At 49.9% G+C, this 25088-nt stretch overlaps 1 protein-coding gene across 1 annotated transcript; it reads left to right on the forward strand.

The window, feature by feature from the left end:
• The first annotated feature begins 136 nt into the window (after positions 1-136).
• SART3 (spliceosome associated factor 3, U4/U6 recycling protein) lies at positions 137-22427 on the forward strand. Its single transcript, XM_054173131.1, has 19 exons — positions 137-350; positions 2058-2184; positions 3281-3385; positions 4052-4236; positions 5682-5787; positions 6473-6597; positions 7055-7210; positions 9694-9832; positions 10223-10330; positions 10710-10787; positions 11000-11058; positions 11509-11618; positions 12534-12646; positions 13111-13187; positions 14524-14689; positions 16037-16488; positions 18843-18995; positions 20464-20651; positions 22235-22427. Exons 1-19 carry the CDS (start codon positions 174-176, stop codon positions 22413-22415), a joined length of 2805 nt encoding a protein of 934 aa, XP_054029106.1. The 5' UTR covers positions 137-173; the 3' UTR covers positions 22416-22427.
• Positions 22428-25088: the final 2661 nt, after the last annotated feature.

The following is a 25088-nucleotide window of genomic DNA, read 5'->3' on the forward strand; positions in this document are numbered from 1 at the left end:
GCTCACCGCAGCGCGGTCTGGGCGAGAAGCCGAACGCTGCATGCTGAGGGAGGCCGCTCGCCACTGTCCTCGCAGCGCTCGCCCGGCGGCAGCGTGCAGCGGCGGGACAGGCGCCATTGAGACAGCTCCGTCGGCTGGCGAAGCGCGGCTGGCTGCGGAGGGAGCGCCATAAGATGGCGGCGGCGGGAGCTGAGGCGGCTGCGGTGGCGGCAGAGGAGGAGAAACGGCTGCCGGAGGGCGACCCCGAGTCGGGAGGAGACTCGGAAGACGAGGGCGATTCAGACTCGTCTGGTGATGGCGAAGATGAGGAGAAAGAAAATGAGGCTGAGATCCAGCGGCTGGAGGAGCAGGTGGGGCCCGGCTGCGCCGGCGGCGGCGTGGGGAGGGGGCGGTGGGGCAGCATCACCGCTTCGGCTCCCACTAGGCTCCTAGGCCAAGGAAAGCGGTGTTGGAGGCCGGGATAGGCAGGGCGCTGCGCTGGGGGCCCGTCCGCGTTGCTGTGAGAGATGCGGCGGCCCCGGGCATCCCGGGGGCAGCCCCGGCAGCAGCCCCGGCGCCCCGCGAAGGCTCGTCCGGAGGAACCGGGGGAACCGAAGGCTCTTTTGCGGGAGACCTCAACGTGAGGCGCGACCCCGCCTCCGTGCGGGCTTGTTCTTTGTGACTTCCCATTGGAGTAACCGCGGCAGGGATGGGAAAACACCCAGGGCTGCTGCTGTAGTTTAGTGTTGGAGTCTGCTGAGACCTTTGGAGTGTTTAGAGTCTGCAGTGGAAACTAAACGTGTTGGAGTTGTTTTTTGAGAGGGAAGTTAAGAAAGAAGAGCCCTAGTGGGCGTGGGGTGGGAAGGGACATCTGGAGTTCTTCTTGTCCAACTCTTAGAGCCTTTGAAGAAATTCAAAAGACATTTGGCCCCGTTGAAAACGAATTTCTTCAGTTTGTTACCCCTAGGTCTGTTCTGCAGCTGGGTACCTCCTGTGCTCCCAGTGCTGGCATTTGCACTGCTCACTAGAGCCATAAGCTAAACTCTTAATGTTAACTTTCAAGCTCTTTTAAACTTGAAAGTGTTTCTTTTAAGTGTCTGCTTGTGGCCTGAAAGCCTCTTGCAAGCAGTAGGGAAGCAGTAGTGCAACTCTGTGCACAAAGGTATAGAATGGATAAGGGTGGAAAAGACCTCAGAGATCAAGTCCAACCTGACACCTCATGACTAACTAAACCATGGCTTCAAGTGCCATGTCCAATCCCTTTTTGAACACCTGCAGGGATGGGGACTTCACCACCTCCCTGGGCAGCACATTCCAATGGTTAACAACTCTCTCTGGGAAGAACTTTCTCCTCACCTCCAGCCTAAACCTCCCCTGGCACAGCTTGAGACTGTGTCCTCTTCTTCTGCTGCTGGGTGCCTGGCAGAAGAGACCAACCCCCACCTGGCTACAACCTCCCTTCAGGGAGTTGTAGACAGCAAGAAGGTCTCCCCTGAGCCTCCTCTTCTCCAGGCTAAGCAACCCCAGCTCCCTCAGCCTCTCCTCCCAGGGCTGTGCTCCAGACCTCTCCCCAGCCTCATTGCCCTTCTCTGGACACATTCAAGTGTCTCAGTGTCCTTCTTAAACTGAGGGGTCCAGAACTGGACACAGGACTCAAGGTGTTGCCTAACCAGTGCTGAGTTCAGGGACAGAATGGCCTCCCTGCTCCTGCTGGCTACGCTATAGGTTTTGTCTTGGCTCCCTTAACACATGGTGAGGTTTGTATGCCCCAGAAGAGATGAGGAGCCTCTGTTTTGATTTAGAATCAACAAGGTTGGAAAAGACCTCAAAGATCATCAAGTCCAACCTGGCACCCAACACCTCATGCCTAGTAGACCACAGCACCAAGTGCCACATCCAGTCCCCTCTTGAACACCTCCAGGGATGGTGACTCCCCCACCTCCCTGGGCAGCACATTCCAGTGGCTAACAACTCTCTCTGGGAAGAACTTTCTCCTCACCTCCAGCCTATTTCTTCATGTCCATCACTTAACAGTGCTTTTAAAGGTTTTGTTACTCTTTCTATTGTTTGTCTTCAAGCTTTCCATCAATGCTTTTGACTATAACTGCCACCTGGATCTGATCAAGCTGCTGCGCCAGGAGGGAGAGCTGATCAAGCTCAGGAGAGCTCGGCAGAAGATGAGCGAGCTCTTCCCCCTTACTGAAGGTACTTCTCCTCTTCTTGCAGCTGATCATAGCTCAAGCACCATCCTTATAAAATGCTCTTGCTTCAGTGGGGAAGTGACATGTTTGTGCCAGGCTTCAGCAGCGTTGTTCCAGTCCAGAGGAACCTCAGAGGTCAGATTTGGTGCGTTTCAACTCTGGATGCAGCTGGTGTTAGTGGCCAGCATTGGGCTTGGCCTCTGGCAGGCACAGGGTAGTGAGCCTGTGGCAGGACCCTGAGTTGTTGTCAGTTGTTGTGACTGTTATGTCCTGCCCTGTCCTCTGCCAGGGGCTGCTGCAGGAACGTGGGACTGGGAAGGGTGTTTGTGTGTGCCTACCTACTCCAGTCCCTGGTCTGTCTCTTAGCTGGAGAGTTGCTGCCAGGATGTGACATGCTGTAGCCTAGGGACAGGTGACATTTGCTTGTGCTGCCTTGGCTCTAGGGCTGGTGACACTCAGCTGTGGCACAGCAGCATTGCAACTGCTCCAGCTGCCTGCCGAGTGTGACTCAGAGCCCAGACAGATACCTGCCAAGAGTTAAACTTCATAGTCAAGCAACCAAAAAAAGTACAACCTTGGTGGAAAGTTATTGGTAGCCCTTGAAGTGAGTGGTTTGGGTTGGGTTTTTTCATCCATCATACAGAGGCAGTGTAAATATTGCTCTGCCAGTCTGCTTTTAGCCTTGGCAGGGGGAAGCTTCCTTCTATGCACGTGGAAACTTGCAGGCTCTAGAGCCATTTGCTGCTGTGTCTTATAAAAGTGTGAGGAAAAGGGATGCTTCTGGTTGCCTGCTGGGTACATACTGGTCCTCTGCCCAAGGTACTGACAGATTGCTGCTTGCAAATCCCCCTGCCTTGAAAGGCAATGGACTTGTTTGGTATCAACTGGAAAAGGCTTCCAGCAAACCTTTTTATTGACAGGGAATAATCCTGGAGGCCAAAACTGCTCTCTTCTCCCCCCCCCCCAGCCTTGGCCTTTTCCTCTTCTGAAGCCTCTTACTTAAAAAGGTCTCATTAAAAGTTGAAGTGGGTTTCACTTGGTGTGGGGGGGGTTTTTTGGTGTGAACATTGAGGATGTAACTCTGAATCTCTCCCTTGCAGAAATTTGGCTGGACTGGCTGAAGGATGAGATAAAAATGGCCTCTGAAAGCGCTGAGCGAGAGAAAGTGTACGAGCTCTTTGAGAGAGCTGTGAAGGACTACATCTGTAAGTTGTCAACATCAGCCCCAAGAGCAGTTGGGTTTGGTTCAGCTGCTGGCTTTTTCCCTCCTCCCCTCCCCCCAGGAATTCTTTCTTTTTACAGTGCAAAATGTGAAGTGAGCTTCAGTTCTTCTGAGGCATTGGGCTTAAGGCCCTTCCAGAGCGGTGCCTCAGTACATAGAATGCATGCCTCAAGTGCCACTGCAGGGTTTGAAATCCTCAACATGAATGTTGGGAAGAGATTTCAGCTTGCATTTTGTGCTTCTCTGACCAGCAGATCACTTAAAGAATGCTTTCTCTGTTACTTCCTGGGGGGTCTTTAGGGTGCTGTGGCCCTTTAAGGGAGGCTCTTCAGCTATTTCTTTGAGGGCAGCGAATGCTCCTAAAGGGCTTCTGCCTACTCCTGTGTTGGTTGGTGCTGCCTTTACTGCTGCTTCCACTGTGTGCCAGCTCCTCCAGACCAGCCCATAATTGCTGCCTGTGGAAACCTTGCAGCTTTTCTGTGTGACATTGGATGGTGAAGGTCTGTTTACCTGCAGAAAATCCGAGCTCTTCGCGAGGCGGAGATTCGACTTCTGCAGCAAATGAGGGGCTCGGGGAAGCAGAGAGTTGGGGGGGTTTTGTTATTTTTGAGGTGCTTAGGTTTATTTGTTCCTCATAACTTTGGTGTAGGTCCTGAGATTTGGCTGGAATATGCCCAGTATTCCATCGGTGGCATTGGGCAGGAAGGAGGGATCGAGAAGGTGCGCTCCGTGTTCGAGAGAGCCCTCACGGCGGTGGGGCTGCACGTCACCAAGGGCACAGCTCTCTGGGAGGCTTACAGGGAGTTTGAGAATGCCATACTGGAGACAGCACAGGTAAGTCTCTCCTTCCCTGGGCTCTCATCACCACAGCACAGCTTCCTTCTGCAGCCCCTTCATTGGTCTCCTCTGAGAAAAGGGGCTGTGGGGTCACCCAGGTGGTGCTTTGGGGTCACCCAGTTGTTTCTTCTGGGCTGTAGGAGCTGATCCTTTGCTCTGAGGTAAACACTCTGTATTGATGTCCTGCTGTGGATTTATGTGTAAATAAGGTCAAAAAAACCTCATAGCCAGAAGCAAAGTTCCACTCTGCTCCTTCAGCTTGACCTGACAAGACTTAAGTTTTCATAAGGGTGTCCAGTGGTAGGACAAGAGGGAATGGCTGGAAGCTGAGGGAGAGTAGGTTTAGACTGGATCTCAGGGAGAAGCTCTTCAGTCCAGTGGTGAGACACTGGACCAGGCTGCCCAGGGATGTTGTGGATGCCTTCTCCCAGGGTTGTTGAAGGCCAGATGGATGAGGTCTTGAGCAGCCAAGTCTAGTTGAGAGGTGTCCCCTCCCATGGCAGAGATGTTGGAGTAGGTGACTACCTTCCACTAGCCCAGGATGCTCAAGGCCTCATCCAGCCTGGCCTTGAACAGCTCTAGGGAGGGGCATCCACAGCTTCCCTGGGCAACCTGTTGCAGTGTCTCACCACCTCACTGTAAAGAATGTCTTCTAATCTCCAGTCTAAACCTGCCTTCCTCAAGCTTCAATCCATTCCCTCTCATTCTATCATGACAAACCCTTGTAAAAAGTCCCTTCCCAGCTTTCTTGTGGGCCCCCTTTAGGTACTGAAGACTGCTATTCAGCTTTTAGCTCATTCATTATTTCTCTTTCTCTGTGACTTTTGATGATGTTATCCCTGGAGCACACATGTGACATCTGCCCAGGACACCTCTACAGGATGGCCAGCACGTGAATATTTCCATTTACTTGCTGTAGTTTACTCCCCAAGATGTGCAAGTTAAGATGTCCCTGCCACCAGTCTGGGAGATGGAACCAGATATATCTTCAAAGGTCCCTTCCAACCCCATTCTGTGAAGTGCTCTGACAAAAGGAGTAACAGGAGAACCCCCCCTTTCATCCACAAACAGAAAGCAAGCTGGAAGCTTTGAATCACCTCTGCACACACCAGGGATTTGTGGAGAAGCCATTTGGCAGCCTTGTTGTTTTGTGAGTGGTCTGATCACGTGCTGCCCACTTCTGTTTCAGGTTACTATTTCCCCATGCATGTGTCAGCTCTCAGTGAGGAAATGCTTTCCACCTTCACCAGCTTCTGAGTAGCAGTTTCCAGGTTTTAGCTTTCAGACTGGTGGCCTGGAACACAAGTTGGCTGCATCTGTCCTTCGGGGGATCATGCAGTGCCTTGGAGCCCAGATCTTCCTACACCTATGGCCAGTGCTTCATCATGTTCATCAGCTCAGGCCTGAGGGAGATGATTAAATGTCAGTCCTTTTGTTTGCAGCCAGCCCCTGGCAGCATTCCATCTCCTGAGCAGCAGCAGATGCTCTGCAGCCAGCTTGAGAAGATCCACACGTTGTTCAGGCGCCAGCTGGGGATCCCACTGCTAGGTGAGAGCTGGAGGGGTGGCGTGGACAGGCTGTGGCACAGGCACCCAAACTGCAGCTGTGGAACTTGGGGATGCTCTGATCAGTGGCTTCTGCCCTGTGAATGATGCTTGGATCCCTTTTGTTCAGAAATAGCCTTGCTCACTGAGGCTTGGTTTAATGTTTCTTCAGTATATGGTGGGAGGCTATTTGAAGTACAAGTGGTGGGCACAGAGTAGCACTGAGAACTAGGAACTCACTACCTAGGAACCTTTGTTGACAGGGTGTGCACCCTGACAGCTGGCTTGATCAACTCCTGCCATATCTGTTTCGTGCTTTCAACTCCTTGACTCCCTTTTCTTGCTGCTTTACTTAACAGGGGAAACTTGAGCACAGTCCTTTGACTTCTTTGTTTGCATATTGGAAGATAGCTGGCTTCTTCTCTTTGAAGCCTGGGGCAAATCTTAACCCCTTTTGGCTTTTCTAAGTCAAAATGAGTAGCTTGAATACAGCTTGCCCTGAGTGTGCACTGTGTAAGATGAAGTGTCTAAACCCTGTGAGTGTGTGGCTGTTCATGTACAAAGGTGTGAACAGAAATACAGCTGCCTTAGAGTGAAATACAAATGGGAGAGTGAAATACAGGTTGAAGGCTATTTCTTCAGCCCAGTGAGTGTGTTACTGATGGGGGGGGTTTCATGCCTTCTAACAGATATGGAGGCTTCCTATGCTGAGTATGAGGAGTGGTCAGAAGAACCAATACCAGAAGCAACAGTGAAGAACTACAAGAAAGCTTTGCAGCAACTGGAGAAGTACAAACCATATGAAGAGGCACTGGTAATGCTGTTAGTTACATCTTGCTTTAACATTGAATTGCTTTGGAGGGATTTTCCTCTCTTTTTTCCCCCCCATTTGACTATTTTTCTCACCTCAGAGATAAAGCTGAGTATTGCTGGGTGACCCTTCCAGCTGTGAGCAGTGTGCCAGAAGCCTCACAACTGGGTGTGCTGGCAACTATTGATTCTGTTCATTGTGTCAGGCCACCTTGAGGCACACAAGTATTTTAGGTGCTTCCTCCAGGATTCTGGGACTAAAAGGAAACCCAAAGCAGGGATCTGAATGCCTGCAGAGTGTGTGGTGGGCAGAGATGCCTGGGAATCAAAAGCTGTTGATAGTTAGCAGCCAAGCTCTGGTGTGGAGTTTTGCATGAGCCCTACTCCGAGTAACAGTTAACTATTGGAATGTTGCTTTCTTCAGAGGAGCTGAACTTTTTCTGTCCCTGTTTGTTTTCCAGCTGGGTGCTGAAACACCAAAGCTAGCAGAATATCAAGCTTACATTGATTTTGAAATGAAAGCAGGTGATCCAGCTCGAATTCAGCTGATCTACGAGAGGGCTCTGGCTGAGAACTGCCTTGTGCCAGATCTTTGGGCACGCTACAATCAGTATTTGGTAAGGGGGAAAAAACCCAGACCTATGTGGGTTGATTTGCCTGGAGGGGGGTGGTGATGTTGATTTTTGTTCTTCTAATCTTAGATAGAGTCATAGAATCAGTAAGGTTGGAAAAGACCTCAGGGATCATCAAGTCCAACCTGGCACCCAACACCTCATGACTACTAAACCATGGCACCAAGTGCCACATCCAGTCCCCTCTTGAACACCTCCAGGGATGGTGACTCCACCACCTCCCTGGGCAGCACATTCCAATGGCTAACAACTCCCTCTGGGAAGAACTTTCTCCTCACCTCCAGCCTAAACTTCCCCTGGCACAGCTTGAGACTGTGTCCTCTTGTTCTGCTGCTGGTTGCCTGGGAGAAGAGACCAACCCCCACCTGGCTACAACCTTCCTTCAGGGAGTTGTAGAGAGCAAGAAGGTCTCCCCTGAGCCTCCTCTTCTGCAGGCTGAGCAACCCCAGCTCCCTCAGCCTCTCCTCACAGGGCTGTGCTCCAGGCCTCTCCCCAGCCTCATTGCCCTTTTCTGGAAACATTTGAGTGTCTCAATGTCCTTCTTAAACTGAGGGGCTCAGAACTGGATTCAGTACTCAAGGTGTGGCCTAACCAGTGCTGAGTATAGGGGCACAATGACTTCCCTGCTGCATTCCCTACATCCTGTCCCTTAAATTCTTCAGTAACTGTTTTTCACCTCATCTTTTGGGATGAAGGGCAATGGCTCTGAGCTGGAGGAGGGGAGACTGAGACTGGAGATGAGGAAGAAATTCTTTCCCTTGAGGGTGGGGAGACACTGGAACAGGTTGTCCAGGGAGATTGTGGATGCCCCCTCCCTGGAGGTGTTCAAGGCCAGGTTGGATGGGGCCTTGAGCAACCTGGGCTAGTGGAAGGTGTCCCTTGAAGTCCCTTCCCACCCAACCTATTCTGTGATTCTTTTGGCTTCTTCCTTGTTTCAGTGGTGTGTGTGTTTGTGAAGTGAGCTTTTCCTCACTTATTCCTCTAACAATTAAGTTAGGGGTGGGCATCAAGGCTTGTGCTACCTGGCAAAGAGGTGTTGCCAGCTGTATTGTCAGCCCTGCCATTGTCTCTGGTAGCATCTCATCCAAAGGCATTGGTTTTTTTTTTGGGGGGGGAAACCCTCTTTTGCCTACAAAAGGCAGAAGAAAAGCAGTTCAGTGCTGAGTCACTGGGGAGCCTGCCTGTCCTTCAGGAGGCACAGATCAATGAATGAAGGTGCTTGTTTGAGGGCTGCCAGTGCTCTGCTGAGCAGAGGGAGCTAAGAGCTGATTTCCCAACTAGCTGAAGTGAGCCCAGATGTTCAGCCTGTGGTACCTGTGGGCTGGTTAGTGCAGTTTGGGCAGCATATTGGACCTGAGAGGCAGGGATTTCATGTGGACAGAAGGTCTCTTAATCTTGAGATCAGTGTAACTCTCTGCAGGAGCCTTGTCTAGGCTGGGCTGCTCTGTTTCCTCTTTATCTTGCCAGCTTCAGACAGCAGGTTGCAGGTGGAAGAGCACCTGCCTTAGCAGCCCATATGTGCATCCTGTTCTTTGTTTCCTTTCCTCTTAATGTACTAAGAGCAGCTGGGGATTTACTCTGTGCCTTTATGATTTATCACAGAATCAACCAGGTTGGGAAAGGCCTCAGAGATCATCAAGTCCAACCTGTTACCCAGTACCTAACACCTCCTGACAACTAAACCATGGCTCCAAGTGCCATATCCAGTCCTTTTTTGAGCACCTCCAGGGACTGTGACTCCACCACCTCCCTGGGCAGCACATTCCAATGGCCAATTACTCTTCCTGGGAAGAACTTTCTCCTCAGCTTGACCCTTTCTGTCTGATGGACAGAAAATTGGCTTGGTTAGAGGCAGACATTTGGCTACCACAGGCTGACTGTAGCATGCAGTTCTTGTTGGTGTTGCCCCTGAGCAGATCTTTTATGGTTTTAAAGTGCTTGCTGGGGTTTTGGGGAGTAGAAGACTTTAAAATCACAGAATGCCAGCATGAAGGGGGTTGGGAGTGACCTCTTTAGACAGAATAGAATAAACCAGGTTGGAAGAGGCCTTCAAGATCATCGTGTCCAACCTATCATCCAACACCACCTAATCAACTAAACCATGGCACCAAGCACCCTATCAAGTCTCCTCCTGACCACCTCCAGTCCACCCCCCTGCTCAAGCAGTGTCACCTACAGCAGCTTGCCCAGCATCACAATGGCCAGCTGGGTTTGGAAGCTCTCCAGAGAAGGAGACTCCACAACCTCTCTGGGCAGCCTGCTCTCACACCAAGGAAGTTTCTCCTCCTGTTCAGACGGAATCTCCTGGGTTCCAGTGTGTTCCTGTTGTCAGAATACCCATCTTGTCTGTAGCTTTTCAAATTTAAAACAGAAGCAATGCTTTTAAGTCTCTTTTTAGAAGCTGGTATTTGTGCTGTGTGGTCTCTCTGGCTGCCAGGAGCTTCAGCTCTGTTGTGTGATTGTTTCAGGACCGGCAGCTGAAGGTGAAAGAGTTGGTCCTGTCCGCTCACGACCGTGCTGTTAGGAACTGCCCCTGGACTGTTGGCCTGTGGATTAGATACCTCCTGGCAATGGAGAGGCATAGAGTTGATCACAGCATTATTTCTGGTAAGGAAGGACCAGCTCAGTAAAGCTCTGGAGTGCAGGATTGTCGGTTGCACCCTGAAGTGCTGCAGGAGTCATTTTCATCCTGCTGATGAAACGCAGGAGTCGTGCTGGCAGAGCGAAGCAGCTTTGGCTGAGCAGCTTCCAATTCTGAGCAAGCTACAAACAATTTGCTTGACCATTACTGACTTCAACTGGCTTTAAATCTCCTGCCTAAACCCATTAGCCAGCTGTAGGATTTGCTGGGGTTTTGCCTGTCTTCCCACAACTGCCAGGTGCATCTACTTCTTCCTGCTGGGCGCTGTAGGTAGTCATTTCGTCACTCCTGAAAAGGAAATAGGTTTATCTGAGTGGTTGGTTTTTTCACCCCCCTCCCTCTCCATTTTCTTTCAGAAATGTTTGAAAAGGCTCTGAATGCAGGTTTTATTCAGGCAACAGACTATGTGGAAATCTGGCAGGCTTATCTTGACTACCTGAGAAGAAGGGTGGACTTTACACAAGGTATGGCCAATACTCAATGTAAATAAACAGCTGAATTGCTTTGTGTCCCTCTCAGACCCATACTACTTTTCAGCTTTAACAGTAATTGCCTAGAAATTACTTTCTGGCCAGCTGCTGCCTATAAACTAAATGAACTGAGTTGATTTTTAAGAGCAGCTCTTAGCCTACACAATAGATTGTGGTGGGGCAAAAACGATGTTTGAAATGCTTGGTGGCTCTTTGTTGTGCGTGCAGTGAGTTTGACTTGAAGTAATACCTTTTTGCCTCCCCTCCCTCCCCCCCAGTAAAATCCTCATGGGTGTCAGGAAGAGTTTTTAGTGGATGGGAGATGAAAATTAAGTGACTTGAAGGCAATTCTTCCTTTTGTTTTGGTCTCCAGACTCAAGTAAAGAACTGGAAGAGCTGCGCTCTGCGTTCGCACGTGCCGTGGAGTACTTGAAACAAGAAGTCGAAGAGAGTGAGTTAAATCATCCTCTAGGTGGTTTTCTTTTCCTCACAAGGGATTTCTAGAAGGCCAGTTCTCCACACAGTGTTTAGCTTGTCTTCAAGGGCCTCCACCATTTGAAGAAAGCAAGCTACAGCTAAACGTTTCATCTGCAACCTAGAGCTTGTTGGATAAACACTTGGCTTGCCAAGAGCCCTCCACAAACTCCTTGTTTTTATTCCCAGGGTTCAGTGAGAGTGGAGATCCATCCTGCACCATCATGCAGAACTGGGCAAGAGTTGAGGTGATGTTTCTGTTTGATTTTTTTTCCCCTCTACTCTAGGAATTTAAATACATCACTCAGTAGTCTGTTCAAACATCCCAGCCCCCCACATGCAATCCTTTTATACTTGGGTGTTTTGTCTGGGTGGCTTTGAGTAAATCTTCCTCCTTCTACTCTGTGTGGACTGCTCAAGCACTTAGTGTAGCTTCAGGCTTGAAGTATGGCATCTCAGGAGAGAAGCTGCCTTGTCTTAGAGAAAGCTGCCAGTTGTTGGCATGTTTACCCTGCTGTGACTGCAGCATGGGACATGTAAATAGCTTGGTTAGCAGGCTGGTGGCTTGGAATTGGGCACTAAGCTGTAAACTGCCTTAAATCCTGCTTAACTTAGTGCTTCCTACACTAACTAGTTCCAAAGTGGAGCAGTGAAATACTCACTAAACCCTGCTGAGTGCTTTAGGTGCTGTGTTTCAGGCCCGCTTGTGTAACAACATGCAGAAGGCCAGAGAGCTCTGGGACAACATCATGACTAAAGGGAATGCCAAGTATGCAAACATGTGGCTGGAGTATTACAACCTGGAAAGGTAAGAGCTGGGCTGGTTAGAATCACAGAATGGGTTGGGTTGGAAGTGACCTTAAAGCTCACTAGTTCCAATCTCCCTTGCCATGGGCAGGGACACCTCCTACCAGACCAGGTTGTTCAAGGCCCCATCGAGCTTGGCTTTCAGGAATTGGCTTGAAGCCTCTGCAGTTTCCTTGGCAACCTGTTCCAGTGCCTCACCACTCTCCTGGGGAAGAGTTTTTCTCATGTCTAACCTTAGTTGAGCTTCTTCTAGTTTGAACCCATCACCCTTCATCCTATCACTGTGTAAAAAGTTCTGTCACCCCCTTCAAATGCTGGAAGGCTGCTCTGAGGTTTCCCCTGGGCCTTCTCCAGGCTGAAAAACCCCAACTCTTTCAGCCTGGCCTCACAGCAGAGGAGTTTCAGCCCTCTGATCATCTTTGTGGCTTCCTCTGGCCCTACTCTGACAGGTCCCTTCTCTCCTGTGCTGAGGACTCCAGAGCTGGCCCCAGCACTGCAGGGGGAGTCTCAGCAGAGCATGGCAGAGGGGCAGAATCCCCTCCCTGCCCACACTGCTGGGGATCAGGGCAGGACAGGCTTGGCTCTAGGCCGTGAGCGCAGGTTGCCAGCTCACGTTGAGCTTCTCAACCAGCATCCCCCAAGTCCTTCTCCACAGGGCTGCTCTCTATCCATTAATTAAAGGGTTAATTACCTCTTTAGTTTTCTTACCTGAGACAAGCCTCAGCTGCTCACTATGAGTACACTTCATAGGAGTTTACACAGCAGCCCTGCCCTGTATTTCAGAAGCATTCCAGCCACAATGGGTTGTGTTTGCTGAGGAAGGAGGGAAACCATTGGCACAGAACATAGTGACCTGTCACCTTATACTCCTGGTGTGGAGGGTGGGCTCCTCATGGCTGTGCTTTGCCTCCTGCAGAGCTCATGGGGACACTCAGCACTGCAGGAAGGCCTTGCACCGGGCGGTGCAGTGCACCAGTGACTACCCAGAGCACGTCTGCGAGGTGCTGCTGACACTGGAGAGGATAGAAGGTAACTCACAGCACATCATCTCCTTTTACCCCCTCTGCTTGGTGCACAATGTGATACCCAGTGAATCTGATCTGGTGCTTTGTGTTGTTCTTTTCACTGCTGTGGCACACACAAGCAGCTCTTTCTTTCCCCCTTTCTTTTCTGGCTTGACTGGGAGCCTGCTGAAAGCAGTTGGGGTTTTTTTTTTCCATGCCTTCTGGAAGTGTCTGTTACAAGTGAGAGAGGTTTGTTGCTCTGCTGGGCTTTTGTTTGCCTTTCCTTTCTGTGCTTTGAAGGCTGTTTGTTGGCTTCCAGGTGTAAAGGTGAATATTAAAGTCAGTGAATTCATAGCACTTATAACTTCATAGAATCAGAATCACTTCAGTTGGAAAAGACCTTTAAGATCTGCAAGTCCAAATAATTGACTCTTTGCAGAATTGTATTTTCAAGAGAAGATTGTTTTTATCCTTTCTTTTATCCTTTAGGAACATTGGAAGACTGGGATGCAGCAGTTCAAAAAACAGAAACCAGATTGGCTCGAGTGAATGAACAGAGAGCAAAGGTCAGAACTTCCTGGGAGCTACCTAAGTGGTTGCTGGGAAATAGCTGTGTCAAAATCATGCTTGCCTGGATGTCACATCTCTAACACAAGCTTGGATTGTCTTGAAGCTACAGAACTGTTGGTTTTTAGCTTAGAATCATAGAATTGTCAGGGTTGGAAGGGACCTCAAGGATCAGCCAGTTCCCAACCCCCCTGCCATGGGCAGGGACACCTCACACTACAGCAGGTTGCTCACAGCCACATCCAGCCTGGCTGCAAAAACCTCCAGGGATGAGGCTTCCACCACCTCCCTGGGCAACCTGTGCCAGTCTCTCACCACCCTCATGGGGAAGAACTTCTTCCTAACATCCTGCCTCATGTTGTTTTTAACCTTTCTCTTTTTGGATGGCTACAAGAATAATGGGAGCTGTGCTATAAATGATGATCCTGGCAGTGCTGTGTTTCATGTAGAATTAGAATACAGAATGAACCAGGTTGGAAAAGACCTTTGAGATCATCAAGTCCAACCTATCACCCAACACCATCTAAGCAACTAAACCATGGCACCAAGCACCCCATCCAGGCTCTTCCTAAACACCTCCAGGGATGGGGACTCCACCACCTCCCTGGGCAGCACATTGCAATGGCCAATCTCTTTCTGGGAAGAATTTCTTCCTAACATCCAGCCTGAACCTCCCCTGGTGCAGCTTGAGACTGTGTCCTCTTGTTCTGGTGCTGTTTGCCTGAGAGAAGAGACCAACCCCCACCTGGCTACAGCCTCCCTTCAGGGAGTTGGAGAGAGCAAGAAGGTCTCCCCTGAGCCTCCTCCAGGCTAAGCAACCCCAGCTCCCTCAGCCTCTCCTCACAGGCTGTGCTCCAAACCCCTCCCCAGCTTTGTTGCCCTTCTCTGGACACCTTCCAGCAACTCAACATCTTTCCTAAACTGAGGGGCTCAGAACAAGAGGACACAGTCTCAAGCTGTGCCAGGGGAGGCTAAGGCTGGATGTTAGGAAGAAGTTCTTCCCAGAAAGAGAGATTGGCCATTGGAATGTGCTGCCCAGGGAGGTGGTGGAGTCACCATCCCTGGAGGTGTTTAGGAAGAGGCTGGATGGGGTGCTTGCTGCCATGGTTGAGATGGTGTTGGATGATAGGTTGGACTGGATGATCTCAAAGCTCTTTTCCAACCTGGCTCATTCTCTTCTGTTCACATAGAACTGGACACAGGACTCAAGCTACTGGCTGGGCCACACCTTAGGAGCAAACCTTCAACGTCACTGCTCCAGAAAACGTTGTGCAGGCACTGGAAAAAAAAAAAACCATTAAAAATATCTGTATAAAACCTCTTGCATGTTTGTAGGCTGCTGAGAAAGAAGCTGCCCTGGCAAAGCAGGAGGAGGAGAAGGCTGAGCAGCGCAAGCAGGCTCGGGCAGAAAAAAAGGCTTCCAAAAAGGCTAAGAAACCCAAGGCCGGCGACAAGCGCAAAGCAGACGAGGATGAGGAGGGGGAATGGGGGCAAGAAGAAGGTAAATAAACAGCCCCCAATACTTAAAACTTCAACCTCTGACATGGCTGTTGGTTGTCTCCACTCTGGTAGAGGCAGAGGGGGAAGTGCCATCGCTGGTGGCCTCGGTGCTGCTGTCTTTTCGGGACCGCTCTCTCCCAGGAGGTCTTTGTGGTAGTGAAACAGAGGCAAGGCTCTGAGTGGTTTTTGCTCAGTGGAGGTATGGCTTGAGAAGGATAAAACATTTCATGAGAGGCTTTTAAATAGTTTGATTTCAGAGAAATTGTCATCTATTTTTTTTTTTTTTCCCTTTTCTTTTTTTTCCTTCAAGAAAGCAATTCTCCTGACTCAGCAAAGGATGCTGAGGCATCTGGCTACATTGGGTTGTTGAGTGCTGAGGCAGCCCCTTGGAAACTGCTGTGACAGGAATTTAAGAGTGTGCTGCCCCCCAGGGGAGTTCTGAGAGCTTTTTGATTTTTATTTCTTATTAAAATCCCATTAGCTAAAGAGAAAATAAACCCCCAGGGATCAGAGGGTGGAGCTGACAGAAAAAGGCTGGGGGTGGGGATAGCCTTCTTATTTCTATTTAAATCCTAGAGTTGTTAGGGTTGGAAAGGACCTTGAGGATCAGCTAGTTCCAGCCCTCCTGCCATGGGCAGGGACACCTCACACTACAGCAGGTTGCTCAGAGCCACCTCCAGCCTGGCTGCAAAAACCTCCAGGGATGAGGCTTCTACTACCTCCCTGGGCAACCTGTGCCAGTCTTTCACCACCCTCATAGTGAAGAACTTCTTCCTGACACCCAATCTGAATCTCCCCATTCATATCCTTCCTCTTTTGGTCAAATAACTTGCTACTCATTCCTTAAAACCTGAGGGAGGTTTTAATTTGGTGTCTTTAAGGCCCTTCTCCACTTTATTTGTGGTTTTCTGTGCCACTTCCAAACTCTGTGGTGGGCAGGAGGGCAGCTTCATTTCAGTGGTGAGCAGAATAATAGAGTCTTAGAGTTGTTAGGGTCGGAAGGGACCTCGAGGGTGAGCTAGTTCCAGCCCAAAGGGGCCTCGAGGATCAGCTAGTTCCAGACGCAAGGGACCTTGAGGATCAGCCAGTTCCATCCCCCCTGCCATGGGCAGGGACACCTCACACTACAGCAGCTTGCTCACAGCCACATCCAGCCTGGCTGCAAAAAACCTCCAGGGATGAGGCTTCTACCACCTCCCTGGGCAACCTGTGCCAGTCTCTCACCACCCTCCTGGGGTAGAACTTCTTCCTGACATCCAATCTGAATCTCCCCATTTCTAGTGTTGTTCCCTTCCCCTCAGTCCTATGGTGTCATTATTTCTAGTAAAGCTTTAATGTTGTTACTTAGCAGAGCAGCCCAGCAAGAAACACAAAGGGGATGGTGATGGTCTGCCTCTGGAGGAAGACATGGAGGTGGAAACTGGGCTGTTTGGAAGAAGTGGAGCTGCCAAGCCAGAGCACTCAGCAAACCAAAAGGAGAAGGCATCTACCAGCCGGAAAGACCTCCCCAAAGTTCTGCATGACAGCAGTAAAGATAATGTCACTGTCTTTGTCAGCAACCTTTCCTACACCATGGCAAACCCTGAGGTGAAGCTGAAAGAGCTCTTTGAGAGCTGTGGGGAGGTGACAGAGGTCCGTCCAGTGTTCAGCAACAAGGGCACGTTCCGAGGCTACTGCTACGTCCAGTTCAAGGAGGAGAAGTCTGCTCTCCAGGCTCTTGGCTTGGATCGTCAGGTGGTGGAGGGAAGGCCAATGTTTGTTTCTCCATGTGTTGACAAGAACAAGAATCCAGACTTCAAGGTAAACTTTTCTTCTTTCTATTGGGTGGGACTGCAGAGGAAAGCTAGCAGAGCATGGTGAATAGAATAGAATAAACCAGGTTGGAAGAGACCTTCAAGATCGAGTCCAACCTATCATCCAACACCACCTAATCAACTAAACCATGCAACCAAGCACCCTATCAAGTCTTCTCCTAAACACCTCCAATGGTGGTGACTCCACCACCTCCCCAGGCAGCCCATTCCAATGGGCAGTCACTGTCTCTGTGTAGAATTTCTTCCTAACCTCCAGCCTAAACCTCCCCTGGCACAGCCTGAGACTGTCTGCAAGCTGCACTGGGGAGGTGCTTCCAGAGCAGTGAAGTCCTGGGTAGACCACAGGGTGACTGTGAACTGGCAATGTGCCCCTCATGGCCCAGAAGGCAAATGGCATCCTGGGGTGCATCAAGAAGAGTGTGGTTGGCAGGTTGAGGCAGGTTCTCTTCCCCTCTGCCTTGGTTGAGGCCACATCTGGAGTACTGTGTCCAGTTCTGGGCTCCCCAGTTCAAGGACAGGGACTTGCTGGAGAGGGGACAGCCAAGGGCTGCAATGATGTTGAGGGGACTGGAACAGCTCTGATGAGGACTGAGAGAATTGAGACTTTTTTAGTCTGGAAAAGACTGGGGAGGGATCTCATCAATGCTGATAAATGCTTCAAGGGTGGCTGTGAGGAGGATGGCACCAGGCTCTTTTCAGTGGTGCCCAGTGACAGGACAAGGGCTAACAGGCACAGCCTGGAACATAAGAATCTTCATATAAAGCTTCTTGAATTCAAGGGTGACAGAGCAGGCTGCCCAGAGAGGTGGTAGAGTCTCCATCTCTAGAGACATTCCAGAGCCGCCTGGATATGTTCCTGTGTGACCTTCTTTAGGTGACCCTGCCTTGGCAGGGTGGTTGGGCTCAGTCTCCAGGAGTCCCTCTCAACCCTTGCCATCCTGTGGTTCTGTGATACTGTGTTCTGGGAGTCCTTGCATCTTCTGTTACATTACCATGAATCAGAACTGACATTAGTTTACTCAGAATTTGCAGCTACCTCATGTGAGCAGCTTGTTAATGGTGTGATGTGCTCAGATTCCTGCTTGAGCATCCCTGGAAAGGACTTGTGTTTTCAACTGAGTCATAACAGCTGTGGGCATTTATTACCCAACCCACTGGCTCTTGTTAATGATCTGTCCTATGGATAGTCATACAGTCAGTGGGCTTAGGCACTATGGAGTTATTGCACAGGAGAGCTTAATGTTCAGAGAGTGACAGCTGAGCAAAGAGACATGGCCTGCATCAAGAATAGTGTGGCCAGCAGGAGCAGGGAAGTCATTGTGCCCCTGAACTCAGCACTGGTTAGGCAACACCTTGAGTCCTGTGTCCAGTTCTGGGCCCCTCAGTTTAAGAAGGACATTGAGACACTTGAATGTGTCCAGAGAAGGGCAGCGAGGCTGGGGAGAGGCCTTGAGCACAGCCCTGTGAGGAGAGGCTGAGGGAGCTGGGGTTGCTTAGCCTGGAGAAGAGGAGGCTCAGGGGAGACCTTCTTGCTCTCTGCAGCTCCCTGAAGGGAGGTTGTAGCCAGGTGGGGGTTAGTCTCTTCTCCCAGCACCAGAACAAGAGGACACAGTCTCAAGCTGTGCCAGGGGAAGTTTAGGCTGGAGGTGAGGAGAAAGTTCTTCCCAGAGGTAGTTGTTAGCCATTGGAATGTGCTGCCCAGGGAGGTGGTGGAGTCCCCATCCCTGGAGGTGTTCAGGAGGGGATTGGATGTGGCACTTGGTGCCGTGGTTTAGTAGCCATGAGGTGTTGGTTGACAGGTTGGCCTTGATGATCTTTGAGGTCTCTTCCAACCTTGTTGATTCTATGCTGTGATCCATGGCTGTTCTCATTGTGAAGCAGACGTAGATGTTGAGAAACATCTATTTGCAGGTCCTTGCTGTAGCCTGTGTTTATAGGCAGCTATTTTTCAAGCTATTACTGTGGCTTGAAGGCATTTTTGTCTCACTCAAAAGATCATAGAATGGTTTGGTTTGGGTTGGAATAGAATAGAATTAACCAGGTTGGGAGAGACCTTTGAGATCGAGTCCAACCTCTCATCCTCATTTCAACCCCCTGCCATGGGCAGGAACACCTTCCCCTAGCCCAGGTTGCTCAAGGCCCTATCTAACCTTGCCTTGAACACCTCCAGAGAGGGAACATCCAGAACCTCCCTGGCCAAGCTGTTCCAGTGTCTCACCACCCTCACTGTAAGAATTTCTCCCAATAGGAAGTACTCTTAAGCTTTTGGAGGTGGAATAGCCTGAAATCCTTGGGTGTCTTTGGCTGGTTTGGTGTCTAAAAGCCTTTTCACTTCCTCAGGTCTTCAGGTACAGCACCACCCTGGAGAAACACAAGCTCTTTATCTCGGGTTTGCCCTTTTCCTGCACTAAGGAGGAGCTGGAGGAGCTGTGCAGGGCTCATGGGAACGTCAAAGACATTCGGCTGGTCACCAACAGAGCTGGAAAACCCAAGGTAGGAAGTCTGACAGCACTGGGGAGCCACAGGGAAATTTTGCTTCAGTGAGTTTTGCAAAGGCTGTTTATTTTTAAAGTAACTGAGTAGCTAGAGTTCATCTGGCAGAACCAATTCCCCCCCTCTTCCTGTTCTTCAGATCCTTGAGGCTATTGTTCATAACACCTGCTGCAGTAATAGATTTGCCAGTGAGAAATGAGCCACCTCTCCCTGACAGGGCTCATTATTTCCCTCCTGGAATAAATGACTCCTTGTTAAATTAGAGACTCTAAACCAGCTGCTGCTCTGCCAAAATTCTACCTGACACTTCAGCTGTGTCTGCTGTGGGGCACTTAACAGGTGCCATCCTGGTGATGATGTGTGTGTGTGTTCTAGCCCTTGGCAGGATTTCCAAGTGCAGCTCCTGTTGCACACAGTGCTGGTGTGTAGCTCAACTCTTGCACTCCACATCCTGAGCTGGGAGTCTACCTAATCACCAATGGTTGTACTTGGAGTGGTAGATAAAATAATCCATTTAGGCTGGAAAAGACCTTGGAGATCATGGAGTCCAAATGTTGTCCCAGCACTGCCAAACCTGATGTATTGCACGTGGAACTGGACAACCCAAAAATACAGCTGAAGGGATTGAAGGTCATCTAGAAGAGTAACAACAGCAGAACTGAGAGGTGATGCCTCTCAGCTAGGATCCTGTCATAGCAGATTCTGGGGAGGCCCCTTGTCCACTTGCTGGGAATAAGACCCCATTACTGATGATGCACCAGCAGCTGCTTCCCAGCGTGGTTAGCAGCTGTTGCTGTGTGAAGCCAACACGGACCCCTGTCCCACAAAGAAGGCTTTTATTGCTGGCCCTTGTTCTCAGGGCATCAATGCCAGTATCTGTAGAGCTCTTAGAGCTGCTCAAGATGGGGTTTACTGCCCTTGAAAGCACAGTGGCCACGGTGAGGCTGCTTTTGGGGACTTAGCTCCTTGGGTGTGAGCTGTGGCTTAGTGAAGAATCACAGGAGAGTTTGTAGCTCTTCCTGTTTTCCCTGTACAGATTGGTTTGTCTTCCCTTCCACTATGAATCCAAACTGTCCAGCACCAGATTCAGCCTGGATGGATGTATGATACACATTGAGAAGTGAAGACTTGCCACTGACACAGTACTTCATTATAGTCACTGGGATCTTGGCTTCCTTTCTTCTTCACAATACTTCTTCCACAGACTGGGGCAGGGCAGGTGTTGATCTGTTAGAGGGTAGAGAGGCTCTGCAGAGGGACCTTGACAGGCTGGACAGATGGGCAGAGTCCAAGGGCATGAGATTGAACACATCCAAGTGCAGAGTTCTACACATTGTCCCCAACAACCCCAGCCAGGTTCAGGTCTGCTTCCTGTACAGTTTTCATTAGCCAAGTGATTCACGAGAGTTCCACGCAGACAGAGGAAGCACTGAAACTCACCTGGGTTACTCCTTTTTCCTTTATTTAGGGCCTGGCCTATGTAGAGTATGAAAATGAAGCTCAGGCCTCCCAGGCTGTGCTGAAGATGGATGGAGTGACAGTGAAGGAACACGTCATCAAGGTGGCCATCAGCAACCCCCCGCTCCGCAGGCTGCCCGAGAAGGCCGAGGCCGGCAGAGCTCCCCAGTTCGCGGTACCCCGACCCGTGTACGGAGCGTAAGTACTGCTGGGGGGCGCTGCTTCACATGCTCAGATGTAGGAGTCTCACTTAGAGTAATAGACTGGCTTGAGAGCAGCCCTGAAGGAAAGGACTGGAGGGTGCTGGTGGATGAGAGGCTTAAGCATGAGCCACCAGTGTGTGCTTGCAGCCCAGAAAGCCAATCGTGTCCTGGGCTGCTTCAAGAGAAGCACAGCCAGCAGGTTGAGGAAGGTGATTCTCCCCCTCTGCTCAGACCCCACCTGGAATACTGCATCCAGTCTGGAGCCCCTATTACAGGAAGGATCTGGAGGTGCTGGAGTGTGTCTAGACAAGGGCTCCGAGGATGAGCAGAGGGCTGGAGCTGCTCTCCTATGAGGACAGACTGAGGGAGTTGGGGCTGTTCAGTCTGGAGAAGAGAAGGCTCTGAGAAGACCTTATTGTGGCCTTCCAGTACCTGAAGGGGGCTACAAGAAAGCTGGGAAGGGACTTTTTAGGGTGTCATGGAGTGATAGGACTGGGGGGAATGGAACAAAACTAGAAATGGGTAGATTCAGATTGAATGTAAGGAAGAAGCTCTTCTCCATGAGGGAAGAACTTCTTCCTATCATCCAGCCTAAACCTCCCCTGGCACAGCTTGGGACTGTGTCTTCTTGTTCTGGTGCTGGGTGCCTGGGAGAAGAGACCAACCCCCACCTGGCTACAACCTCCCTTCAGGGAGTTGTAGAGAGCAACAAGGTCTCCCCTGAGTCTCCTCTTTTCCAGGCTAAGCAACCCCAGCTCCCTCAGTCTCTCCTCGTAGGGCTTGTGTTCCAAGCCCCTCACCAACTTTGTTGCCCTTCTCTGGACATGCTCCAGCAAGTCAACATCCTTCCTAAACTGAGGGGCCCAGAACTGGTCACAGTACTCGAGGTGTGGCCTAACCAGTGCTGAGTACAGGGGCAGAATGACCTCCCTGCTCCTGCTGGCCACACTGTTCCTGATCCAGACCAGGATGCCATTGGCCTTGTTGGCTGCCTGTGCAGGCTCATGTTCAGCCTACCATCAACCAGCACCCCCCAAGGTCCCTCTCTGTTTGGCTGCTCTCAGCCCCTCTGCCCCCAGCCTGTAGCACTGCCTGGGGTTGTTGTGGCCAATGTGCAGAGCCTGGCACTTGGATGTGTTCAATCTCATGCCGTTGGATTCTTTTCTGCCAGGACTTGGGCAGACTAAGGAGGGTGCCCAGGGAAAGCTTGGCACTGATTACTACTGAAACACATGACAGGGGTAATAAAATGAGGAAGACTTCCTGTAAACCCAGCCTTTTGTGCCGAGGGAGCACTGGGCTGTTTCTCAGGCTGTGCCAGGGGAGGTTTAGGTTGGCTGTTAGGAAAAAGTTCTATACAGAGAGAGTGATTGCCCATTGGAATGGGCTGCCTGGGGAGAGGTGGTGGAGTCACCATCACTGGAGGTGTTCAGGAAGAGACTTGATGGGGTGCTTGGTGCCATGGGTTAGTTGTTTAGGTGGGTTGGATTGGTTGATGGGTTGGACACGATGATCTTGAAGGTCTCTTCCAACCTGGTTTATTCTATGTATTCTAAAGTGTCACTTTCTGCTCTGCAGGAGAGGGAAGGGAAGGACACAGCTTTCCATGATGCCCCGCGCCCTACAGCGCCAGAGTCATCCCGTGGCTAAAGCGGAGAACGGGATGGTCCAGAACTCACCAGCAACTTCATCCAGCCCCCCTGAGGAGCCTAAAAAGATGTCCAATGCTGATTTTGCCAAGATGCTACTGAAGAAATGAGGAAAAAAAAAAAAACAAAACCACACCACCAAACCTGTGATCAGCAAGTCTGGAACAATGTGAGATGCCTTTCTGGAAGCCATGTTGTGTCCTTACGCTAGCACGGAGAGACCGCCGGTCGCAGCCGCCTGTAAATACAGCTCTGGACTGCTGCATTCATCAGGATCAGTGTAGGACGGTACAAACCCAGGTGGTTGGTTTGGTTTGTTTTCCTTTCCTCTGAGAGCAAAGTGTTAACACTATGTTCTAGTAAAATGGCATTTTATGATTCCTCATATTGAGGGTAACGAGGGGGGAAGCCGTTTCCTGCACAGGTCGGCCGCCGCGCCGTGCTCTTTCGGAGCGCTCCTCAGCGATCTCTCTTTCATTAACGACTGAGACGGGACGTGAAAGCCTTGGGATAACCTTGTCAAGCTTCACTGGTCAGTTCAAGCTTCTGGTTGCAGTCATTCTCTCTTGAGAACAACCCCATTTTTCCCCAGCCACCCCCTTCCAGCTCCCAGTGAAATGGCAGTGCCAGTACCTTCACCACAATGGCCTATTTTAGTATTGGGAAGAGTTTCTATACATATGTGTGTATATGTATATACATAGATATGTATTCACTTTAATGTTCCATTGGAAGTTTAACCTGCTTTTTATATTGTGTATTTGTACCAGACATTCAGACTTCATTGTTTTTAAGTGTTGAAATAACTTAGGCCTGGGCCTTTCTGTTCCCCACGAGGCTCAACGTGCTCTTGCTGAGGACCATTTTTGTTCTTGGAGGGTTGTTTTTACTTTTGGTTGGTTGGTTAGGTTTTCTTTTTGGCTAGCTAGCTCATGTGTCTGTCTTTTTTTTTGCAGGTGGTTTCTTTATGGTTTTGTACCAAATGTGAAGTGCAGGTTGATGCTTCTTGGTTTATTAAACTCAGAAAAAAAAAAAGTTCTCAAAAGGTTTTCTATAAATACTGTTGGGTTGGGTTGGTTTTTGTTGTTGTTGTTTTAAATGGGAGTGTTGGAATTGCACTTATGGCAGCTGGGTCATACGGATATGTACCTCACCTCTTGGGTGCACTGAGCTAATTAAAGGTATGTGACACCTTTCCCTCCAGTGTGAAGAGCCTGGAATCACTCCAGTAATCACCTCAAACCTTTAATCCAGTAGATCATCTTGGTTAGAACTGTTCCTGCTTGTCAGCTCAAACTGCTGTTACCTCTGAAGTCAGCACCTGCAGGGGCTGAATTGAGGGGTGGAACCTTGACACCAAGTTCACTTGTACAACACAAGCACTGCTGCAAATAAACACTATTTTCAGTGCTTCTGCTCTCCGCTGATTTCATTTGGCTTGAGTCTGCTTTGTGGATTTGACCCAGAGAAGGGCAGCAGGGGTGGTGGTAACAGCTTCTTCTGTCTGCAAATCAGCTTGGAAATGCTTGAATAGGACTTCAGGATGGAGCTTTGAGTTGTGGAGTGGGAATGCTAAGGCTGGCCTGCCCCTTTACACACCACCAGTGATGAATTCAGTTTCCTTTGGCTGATGGGGTTGGATTCAGCACTAGAGAGTCTCCATCCCACTCCCATCCCTGCACCCTGAGGGAGCAGGATGTGTGCTGTGTCACTTGCTGCCCCCTCAAACCAAACCAAGCTGTGATCGCTTCTTGGCCCAAAGCATTTTGAGAGCAACCTTCTCCAAGCAAACCAATTTAATAGCAAAATAGTTTATTAATCTGTTACTAAAATAACAATTTCTTTTCCCCCTCCCACCCAGAGCTCTAAAGTGCAAATTTTATTTACAGTCACCTCACACTTCAAAAAGGAAAAACCAAAGGCATGGTTTGTGAGGACAGAGCAACCTTCCTCATCCACAGTTTACTTTCCCTGGCAGCACTGATCAGGATGGTGCTGTAGGACACAGAACTCCACTCTTGTCCTACTGTCTGCTCCAGGTAGGAGTTAGAAGGGAAGAACTTCACACTGTTGTAGGACAGTCTAACAGCTGGAAGGGTTTAAGCTTCACAACACTCTAAAGTGGATCAAATTGAAGCCTTTTTTGCTTAGAGGTGTTGGGAATCATTCTGCACAGCTGCAGGCAGAGGTGCAGGAAGCTGTTCTGGTTTTAGGCTGCAGGTGGTTTTATCTTAAAAGCCAAAACAAAGTAGGTTTGTTTTGCACTGCAGAGCAGCTTCCATGTCCTTTACCTACTGCCACTGCAGCACAAGGAGGCCTCCTGTGATTCCTGACATGTTTATCACCATAATAATGCTACCCAGTAATTTAACTGAGAGGCTCTCTTGTGTAGATTGAAGAAACTTCACTTTTTGGCACACTTGCAATTCATGCTTGTCTCATGGCTGTCTAACAACCTTTTCCACCCACAGCTTTTCAGAAGCAAGTCTTTTTTCCAGCCCTGAACTGAAATGTGTGAGGACAGTTGGCAGTTGCCCAGGGATCCTGCTGGGTAAGGGAGGGCCTTGCAGCCACCAGGTTCTCCTCGCTGCAGTACAGCAGAAGTACCTTGCAGGTAAAGGAAAGAAGTTAGTGTTCTTCCTCTTGTTCCATCTGTAATCTTAAACCAAATACTTCCTGCTCATGGTACAAACCTCACCCCAGGGAAGGCAATTGAAAGTACATGTGCAAAGTGTCACTGAAAGCAGAAATGGGAGGGGAGAGATGCCTCTGAGCTGGAGTTA

This window comes from Dryobates pubescens, chromosome 25 (assembly GCF_014839835.1).
Source record: "Dryobates pubescens isolate bDryPub1 chromosome 25, bDryPub1.pri, whole genome shotgun sequence".
NCBI classification, from domain to species: domain Eukaryota; kingdom Metazoa; phylum Chordata; class Aves; order Piciformes; family Picidae; genus Dryobates; species Dryobates pubescens.